Here is a 10266-nt window from a genome sequence, read left to right on the forward strand (position 1 = left end):
CTCCATAAAAAGATAAAAATAAAAATAAATAAATAAAACTAAAACAAACTTGCTCTCAAAACTATTTAAAACTAAAATTGAAATTAAACCACAAAAAGGAAAAAGGAAAACAATAATGAAAAATCCAGAACTAGTGTAACTCTGGTTACATAATATAGCTACAACAGTGTGAATGAAGTGAGGTTCCCTTCTCTGATGAGTATGGCGCAGTAACAACTTTGGAATCTTGGTTTCATATGATTCTCACATGTCGATTAGCTAAATTTTCCCCCACCATAATTAATTGATATCCAACTTTTCAGACACTTGAGTGAGAAGATGTTTAGCTCTGATCCTCGCAATTTTCTCCCTTGGTTAAATTTGGATTTTTGACTATTTTTTGCCAGCTAAAGCCAGGTCTTTCCTTGACATCTTTCTGCAGAATGCCTTTGAATTCCACTCCTCAATCTTTTTCTTACAAAGATCTCCGCTTTTTTTTTGTTTAGTTTTTTTTGTAGCGATAGTGACCGCTATCGCCCCCGCAATGATGTCAAACCGCTCAGCGCTAAAAATATCTAAAAGGTGCGCGGTCGGCTGTGTGGAGGGCTTGAATGGCCGAGGTCTTTGAAGTGGAAAAGTGGGACATGTCAGGATGAGGTCTGCCGGAGGGAAGCCGATGCGTCGGCTGCCCATGACGAGCCCACATCCGAACGGTCGGCTCACTTTTCCCTTTTGGAACCTCCGTGCTCCCTTTGGGCGACCGTGTGAGCACATTGTGCCATTGGAGACGTGATGGGCAGGGACAGGAAGTAAACATCAGTGGCGCCACCAGCAGGTTCATTGTGAGGTACACAGAGCGAGAAAGAGAGACTGCTGCAAGGTGCGCTAAAACGCCCAACCTCCTGTCAAGAGGAAGTGGCGGCCTTGTTGCCAGGAACAAAGCGGCCGTGACAGCGGGTCAGGTGGTCCGGCCCGAGCCGACTCCCGGCCGCTCCCATCTGACACGTTTTCTTTGGTGCTACGCGTCACCGTCGACCACCATCGCCTTCACACGTTGTCGCTGCTTGTTAATTTTCTTCCTTGTCTGTCATCTCTCTTCCGTTGTTTTATTTCTGGACTGAGCTCAAACTGTGACTCACATGAAACTCCTTTCACAAAATCTTAACCTTTGTCAAAATCCAGCCCCTATTTACATTTAAAGGAGATTTTGTTGAAGTTTTTCTGACTGCACAGAGGACGTGCCGCATCCATATTTCAGCAGCACTCAATAATGTAGCGCCCGCTCCAACCTTCTCCTCCCGTCTAGACAACACGGCCGGCATCGTGACCAAGCGTGGAGGCTTCCGACGACGCTCGCAGGAGATCTATCACCTGCCCGTGGTGATCGAGGACAACGGTTACCCGTCCAAGAGCAGCACGGGAACGCTGACCATCCGAGTGTGCGGCTGCGCGGCGGACGGCTCGCTGTTGACGTGCAGCGCCGAGGCCATTTTCCTGCCCGTTGGCCTGAGCACGGGCGCGCTCATCGCCATCCTCCTGTGCATCGTCATCCTGCTGGGTCAGTACGCCGTCGGACTTTCTTCTGTATGTGAAATTTCAAAGTTGTGCATCAGCGACTATGGCGTCTCACAACTAGCTAACGTGCTAAACAGCTATTACACGGATAAAGTGAACCCGCCCATATTCACAGATTCTGTTTTTTAGAATCCCTCTTCTGTTTTTACCACCATAAGGAAAAAGAAAAGTGTAACTTCACTGCCACCTTGTGGCATACTGGTGCCAAGGAACTACATTGAAATGAGTTGAGGAGGTTCATTTATGCAATAGTAGGGCTTGCCACAAACTCATGGCATCTTGATGAAAATCAATTATCTTGAGCAGCTTCATTTTGGCCAAAATACTGCTTTGCTGCCATCTTGTGGCACGAATGGACAAGTATAAACATGATTGGAGGGCAATAGTTACTCATGGATTGTCGCTTTAATAAAAAAAAAAAAGAAAATGCATGCAACTGCCACTACACACAACCTTGCGCACCAGTTTTCCCCCAAACAAGTTGGCAATGATGTCAATCAATCTTCTTTGATATATGTTGGTGTTTGATGTCAGACGAGAACATCTCAACAGATGCTATCTTCCAATAGATAGCGAGGTGCGTCCATGTGTGGTCTAATCCTTTTCTAAGACGGCCAGTTGCCATGGCAACCGGGGTGGCACCACCCACAACAAGCCCCCAGAGGAGGCAGTCCACATGATTTAGCTGTTTACGCCGCTAGATGCATGTCTGGTCATTTTCAAGCGTGTTGGGATGATTAGAGGACGCAAAGTATGAATATGCTCATTTATGAGACAATCATGACTAGTGGAAGGAGGAAGGGGGCCGGATTCTATGACCCGGAACCAAATTTCCTTGTATGCCTTCCCCGCAAGGTCATGGCAGTAGGCCTTAATCCCGAGCTGTTAATGTCCCAACTCATTTACATAGAAGGGAGGGCGCGATAATGGCAAACTTTATGGTGTTGTTTTGTGAAGCATGAACGTTGGATGATCATTGCTTTATAGAAGTTGATGTGTTAGTGTGATTCAAGGGCAGGCCTTGAAACTTGACTTTATTTACTTTCCTCCACGATGGCCACTGTGCATCATGGCTTGGTAGTTAGTGCACCCTCAGATTTTTTTAAAAAGAAGAATTCAGCGCCGAAAGTCTGTTTGACGTAGCAACATGAAATTATGTCGACATGTCTATCACAGTGACATCATCAAAAAATGTCTCGAAACGCTGTCCCAGTCAGCCATTTCGGTTTGAACTAACCATTTTGGGGTCATCTTAAGATGAAAATATTAAGGTTGGTTGTACACTCCGTACTGTCGACAAAGTATTATCTAGCTTAAAAAAAAAAAAAACTTTGAATTTGAAGACACGTTTGGCATCGCCTACAGTTGTTACCTTCAAGCTTACAAAGTCCCAGCAGGTGTGAAGCAGAGGTCCCTGAATTGTGTTGTTATATTTGTACAAAATGTACATTATAAATGTTAAAATTCACCATTCCAGTATTAAGTGTCAAATATGTCAGTTCAAAACAGACTGCTTTTATTTTACATTATGTATGTATATAAGAAATGTATTTATGTTCAGTGAAATCCATAAAGACTCTTTTTCTTAATATATTTACACAATTAAGTTTTTTTTTTTTCTTTTTAAAAATGTTACCCTCCAACATGACTGTTAAAAATCCTCTTCCAATAAAATATTGGCAAAACCGGTTGGCATTTTTAAGCTGAGCGGGGTTGTCATAACTAGTTATCAGATGAAGTTACTTTTAAAATGATTAATCAGTTACTTTTTCAAGGTAACTATGGCAACTTGTACAACCAAATTCGAACTACAAATACAAATCAGATGAGTTACACTAAACCCCTAGACTTCAAAGTTTGTGTTCAGTGTTTGTGGGCAAAACTTGATGACTCACCATTAAAAACTCAATTACCTGCTACCACACATGCTCATCATGAACTAATGCATAGAAATCAATACAGAAACAAGTAAGCGGTCATACATGAACTTCTCCTCCTTGTTTTGAATCATATGTTGAATCATACTTCATCAACGTGTGGCTTCCGTTCTCACGGAGAACAGGTCCACACTGGATTCCGGAGCAGGATTAAAGGGGATGAGCGGCAAGGCCGAGTGATGAGCTATATTAAGCAGATCAGCCGACACTCATTTGCATTGTGAAGCCGCCGATAAAGCCCGAGCCGGGTTGGCTCATAAATAAGTGATGGATTGTTGTTGTGTTCTGCAGAGGGGCCACTAGGGGATGCTGACACACTACACCTAGCGAAGAAATGGAGGGGGGGAGAGGCAAAGGAAGTGAGCTAGGAAGAGACCTACTTAGAGCTTTATTTTCTCCATTTATTTATTTTATTGGGCTTGCATCTGCAGTTTTATCATGTCTGTCTATACATACGTTTTTACCAGTACATGAGTAACAGTTGCAGTACAATACAGTGAACTCAACACGCACAACCTTACGCAACCTCGGAAGGCTTTCATGTTTAACCTCTAAATGAATTCCGGGCAGTAACCCGCAGTGCACATTGTCATTCATATATTTGTTTTTGCACTGCTTGGGGCGGCCAGAGAAGTGCAATTCCTAGTAAGCTTAGACGTGTGGGTTAAACGTGCGCACGTGCAGGTTCAAGAGAGGCTGAATGTGCATGAAAGTCAACGAGAATGTCAGATTTGTGTATAGCAACATCACCGGGAGCCTTTTTTCTTTTTTTTTTTCTTTTTTACTCCTGTTTTAGCTTTTCTGCAAAAGTCAACAAACTTGTTTCAAGGGAATCCATGCATGCTAGCGACACTGTGGGGCTGCTTCACGTGTGAATGTGCCAACATGTTAAGTCTAAAATTGTGATTTTACCAAATGAAGGTCTTTCTTCTCCTCAAGAATTAAAAAAAAGTAAATTTAAATGTTTGCCATGCTACCCTCACAGGGAATTGGGTCGCAGAGGGGTGGTAATTAAAAACTGTTAAAATTGCCTAAAAATAAAGCCCATATCACCTAATGCGAATAGTCATATTTACCCAAGAACATGTCCTTAAACAGTCTTACATTGGACTTAAGGGCCCTTTCAAGTACTAGGGTAAATTCACATCCCCCCTCCCTCTGAAGCCAGCAAATTAGCAAGGTGCTTCGCCCATGTCCATGTCAGGGGCGGAGCTATGGATTGACAGATTGCCCACCCACTGAGATTCATGAAAAAAAAAAAATACTTTTAAATTTTTTGTAAATTATTCTGAAATTATTTTTGAATTTGTGTTTCGTTGTGTTTTTTTTATTTTATTGAATTGAATATTAAGAATGGCATAATTGTGGTTGTCAAAGGAGGATCTGAACTTCATATTATTCAGTTTGTCATTTTATTTGGGGGAAATATTCAGGCCCACCCTGATTTTTCCAGGCCCACCCATTCTGGCTCCGCCCCTGGTCCATGTTGGCCCCTTTCGCACAATCCAGCCACACGCGCAGGTACAATACCTCAAATTCATGTTAACATTCTGATCTGTGTTGGTCCCCCCTGCCCAGTCATCGTGGTCCTCTACGTGGGCTTGAAGCGGCAGAAGAAGAAGGAGACGCTGATGTCGTCCAAGGAGGACATCCGGGACAACGTGATCCACTATGACGACGAAGGCGGCGGCGAGGAGGACACGCATGCCTTTGACATGGGAACGCTACGCAACCCCAAAGTGGTCAAAGACAACCTCTTCCGCCGGGACGTCAAGCCGGAGGTCAAACGGGGTCCCAGGGCCCCCGCCTCGAAGGACAGCGCCGACATCCGGGCGTTCATCAACCAACGGCTGAAGGAGCACGACAGCGACAACTCGGCGCCGCCGTATGACTCGCTCGCCACTTACGCCTATGAGGGAAATGGCTCGGTGGCCGAGTCGCTCAGCTCCATCGAATCACTGGCCACGGATGCCGAGGAGGACTACGATTACCTCAGCGAGTGGGGGCCCCGCTTTAAGACACTGGCGGGAATATTTGGGGAGCAGTCGGAAGCCCGCTCGGACTCAACGAACACGGAGCATTGAGGCTACACGCCGACTCCACAAGCAACCGTGTAACCTTGTTTTGTTCGTGATGCCGCCTTTGGCATGGCGGACGTTTGAGGACATCCTTATGTGTCGGAGGTCAGGTGTCAGATAGAATGTGAAAAGTCTCAGGCCGATATCGGGCCAGTTTATTGGATTCTAGCTGCCGATACTGAACGTCAGCATAGAAGTCATGCGGTGTAATGGAAAAAGGTTGTCGTGTTTATGGAAATGCGCCATTCGATTTCTTCGAAGTCTTATACTTCCAAAATAGTCACTTTTTAGGAGACCCCGAAAATGGCAAGTTTGTTCAACCATTAGCATTGCATTGTGAAAGAGAGCAAGCCATTTTTCAACACTTTAGATTGGTCAATAATGAGTAAAAAATAACACCCACCAAAAGTATAGATTTTTGAAAAAATAAAATCCCCCAAAATGCGACGTTTGAGGTTTTGGCCAGAAGCCAGCGATAAGTGAGTATACCCCTCACACGTTGGTCAATACTTTATCTATTCATGAAACAAAAGCAAAGAAGTGACACTTTGCTAAAACAGTTCGCTGAAGAAAAGCAAACTATGGCCATGGATTACAGGAACCGTATTAATTGAGGGAACCACAGATGCCAACAAGTTCTGTGACATACTGAAGCAGAACACACGCCCCTCCCTTTGGAAACTAGGCCACAGGGCAGTATTCCACTATATAGAGACAGCTATTTGAGTTGCCTCATGTGTCGTTTCTTAGCGAGGCTGTTTTGTGTGATGGTCGTTGGTGTAATTCCATGGACTTGACAGTTTGCCAAAACCCAGCAGTGTCATTCCAGAGAAATGACAACCTCTTTCCTGACATATGAGGACTCTTATCTGACACCAGATAGGTGACACTGTAATTTAATAAACTTGACATCTATGTTCCTGAGACTTTTTTATGTCCTGTCTTGACAACTGACTCTGCCACCCGAGGATGTCCTAAAATGCCTGCTGTACACCTTTCCGTCATTTTTCCATTTCTTTCTTTTATGTTGTTTTCATGATCGTTCCCACAATTGTAAGAAAAAAACAAAACAAACAAAAAAATTTACGGCGAGAGCATAAAGTGACGTGATCAGATCAGTCATTCAGTTTGAATGTTGTTGACGCGTATCCGTGGAGATGATGTCATTTCCGTGAACATCCTTAAAAGTGCCTCTATAGAAGATTTCACGCCACACACGTCCGATGTTTTTCGACGCGAGCAAAACGACCGACGACGTCACTTCTGTGGCACCTGTCAGGCCAAAGATGTTTTGAATGTTATTTATCCTTCTATTTATTTATTGGCTGATTTATTTGCTTGTGTATTTATCTATTTATCTCGCGGTCATACTATTTTTTATTTTTTGGGAGACACTTTTTGTAACAAAGGCCCGCCTGAAGAAAATGGATGTTCCTGTTAGATGGATCGTGTGAATAGACTTGTACTAGACTTGTAAAGGAAAAGAGAGAGAAAGACTTTAGGGCTAAATACTGCAGTTCTGTCATGTTATAAACACATTTTCTTAAATAAAACACATTTGAACAAACTTTGGTGTCAGGTGAAAGTTTTTTTTTAACTTGAGACATGGATTTGCAACCTTTTTCAACAAGCGATTAACCTCCTTAACACCTCCTCGTACCGCCCGTGTCATCCATCAGATAAACACAATGTTACATTCTCCAGGTAATCCCTGCAATAAGACATTCAGCCATATCTCACTTGAGAAATAAATCCTCCGCACTCCACACTGACGAATCAACAATTAGCCCTCCGAGGTTGTGGGTAATGGAGAATAAGCGATGTCTGCGGTGTTGTAAGAGCGTCCCTTTTTTGTGGTGTGCGCTAAAAACATAATGGAAGGTCTGGCGGGAAGCCAGTGCGATGAATCGCTCATCAAAGCTCGCCTTCCATAAAAGCCGCCAGACATTTTGAGTTTGATTTTGTCCATGAACAATTTCGCAGGGGCCGCTGTGTCAAAAACGCAAAAGTTCTCAATGCTCCCGAGATAAGATAGCATATCAACTTCAACGTCAGCCCCTTGACACCGCGCGATGCCAACGTAGCAGTCTACATCTTCACTTATCGCTACCCCGTTTTCAGAAATCACAGATTCAAATGTGTCACACTAGTCACAAGTCGGTCATTTTTATCACAATATTTTTTAGCACGGGCCTGAAAAAATCGTACGATCATGACGTTCTTATCGTTAGCACATCTAACTGAGAGTTGTCCAGTAACAATAAGCGAAAGGAGGTGCCAGGGGGCCCCCAATCATTGAATTCAAGTGAAAAGGACTGGCTCGCTGTGTGAAATAGCCGAGGGGCAGGGAACACTGGCAGCGGTAAGTGATGGCATTGATGCTGTTTATACTGGAGCAGGTTCAAGCGTCTGCTCAGTGCCATTGTCCAGCCTCATTGTTCACTCCCGCTTAATCCCGCTAGCATAAGGCGGCTGTAAAATCAAAAATGTCCTCGCTCCAGAGAGTCAATCACAACAATTAGCACAAGTCGTCCCCCAGGAGAAAATGAAGGCATTGTCGGAACCGTCAAAAAATGTGCAGCCAGCGATTGTTTGGATGCGAACAAAAGTATTGACAGCGTTCAATTTGTGTGCGGCGGAATTGTCGCATCAGACGGGTTGTCAGGCATCGTCGTCGTCGCACTCTGCTTTTGGATTGACACCAGTCAACACATTCCAATGAGCCACGGCGATGTAACACCAATTAACAACAAAGACTGACTTTGGAGACTTTGAAAAAGTACATCTGGTCTGATGACGGCGTGGGTTCACTTGGGCTCACAACGAAAAGCTCTAGCACACAAAATCTTCTGGAGAAAGACTGAACTTGCAGTTGTTTCTAAGGGAAATGTGTTTAGCTGTTTTTTAATCAGATTACACACTAAAAAATGAATACATGTACCCAAGACTGTAATAGCGCGTACCGTAAAGTCCACATTTGTGTTGGCTTGTATTGTGCACTTAGCCGTTATCAAAGTCCATTTATGGTGGAGTATTAGCACTCGCCATTGTGCGCCCATGCGAAACGATGAGGTACACGTTAGCTGTATTTACATGAAAATAACTTAAGGCGTCTCCTCTGCTGTTAACGGGATTGAAAACATCCCACCGGTGAATAAAAGATATCTATTAATGTGACTTTGGAGTGCATTACGCCGAAACTAAGCCTCAAAGATACTTTGCTTATCGTCAACACTACTTCAAAGAAAGCCAGCCAATGTTCCAACATAACAAAATTAGCATCACAGTAGAATGCGGAAAGTCTTTATTTTTTATACACGTATCACATTTTTTGGGCGTATTAGCATGTTAGTTAAGTAGCAAAGACAGAGTTCATTGTGTCCCATTCACACTTGGCGTATAAACGCCATACGAACTACGGGCTCATCCAGTCGGCTGCTTGCTGGATTCATTGAAACCAACACACACACACACACACACACACAAAGTGGGAGAACGGGCCCAAGGGAGCATTGGTTCTATTTTTAAATCCAATAAGAAAGCGGCTGAGCTGCCTCACAGGAACAGAACGTGCATGCGATTACGGCGAATAAGACGGATAATATTGGTCAGGGTCGCCTTCTGCTCGCAGTCTTCCTTTCCCAGCGCTTCTTCCAACCTAATTACATTCGTATTTACGTCTCACAGTGGGCGGGTAAAGCTTGGGCTCAGGTTGTATTGTGATTCGGCTTTACCGCATTCCGTCCGGTGACAACTTTGATTTCTGATCCAATCTGTTGCAACACAATAAAATCTTTATTTACAGGCAATGTTTAAAGTCAAATTGTGGCGTTGGTTACTGTCATAGACGTTTAGGAGATAGTAACTATTCCCAAATTTGTAGGTAAGTCTGAACATGGCGACTAATAACTGGCACTACCCTATAGCTCCTGATTCCACTGATTCTACTCGAGCAAAGATTTTGTACTTCCTATTTGTTGTATTAAGTACTCAACGACATGTTTATTATATTTATTACAAGAATTCCACTGTGACTATTTTCCCCCGACAAGGCCGCAGGGCACTTCCCTAAGATCCTTGTCTAGGAATTGCCATCAAATTGGTGCCATGACCCGATTTGAACAGGGTTGCTGTGGAACCATGCAGAAGTACAGCTCTAACTTCTTGTGCGACGTGACCACGTATTCTTCTTCTTCAATTTCCATCCACCAATCCATTATCTATACCGCTTATCCTCACAAGGGTGGCTGTCTTCGGGAAGTAGGCGGGGGACACTCTGAATTGGTTGCCAGCCAATCGCAGGGCACACAAAGACAAACATCCGCACTCACAATCACACCTAGGGGCAATTTAGAGAGTCCAATTAACTGACCGTGGGGGGAAACCGGAGTACCCGGAGAAAACCCATGCAGGCACGGGGAGAACATGCAAACTCCACACAGGGAGGCCGGAGCCGGGATCGAACCCACGACCTCTGAACTGTGAGGCGGACGCCTCGACCACCGTGCCGCCTTCTTCAATTTCCACAAACACTTATTAAATACTGCACTCCCTTAATTTTACCAACAAATGGGTGTTGGGGCGCGGGGCGGTTAAAGTACATGCATAGAAAACAGGATAACACGAAGAAAGTGCAATTATTAGCAAGGAAATGTGAAAGACTATGGGAGCAAGCAATGTGTAACAATAATCCGGCA

General features: G+C 44.1%; 1 protein-coding gene across 1 annotated transcript in view; it reads left to right on the forward strand.

The window, feature by feature from the left end:
• The window catches only part of LOC147127119 (cadherin-12-like), a 91175-nt gene extending 84039 nt beyond the window's left edge, over positions 1-7136 (forward strand). Inside the window, exons 11-12 of the mRNA XM_086021597.1 lie at positions 1286-1537; positions 5070-7136. Coding sequence (XP_085877723.1) covers positions 1286-1537; positions 5070-5575 — 758 coding nt within the window. The 3' untranslated portion in view covers positions 5576-7136. The remainder of the gene's footprint in view (positions 1-1285; positions 1538-5069) is intronic.
• The last annotated feature ends 3130 nt before the right edge of the window (positions 7137-10266 follow it).

This window comes from Filicampus tigris, chromosome 21 (assembly GCF_054856515.1).
Source record: "Filicampus tigris isolate MCC_2025a chromosome 21, RoL_Ftig_1.0, whole genome shotgun sequence".
Classification (NCBI taxonomy): domain Eukaryota; kingdom Metazoa; phylum Chordata; class Actinopteri; order Syngnathiformes; family Syngnathidae; genus Filicampus; species Filicampus tigris.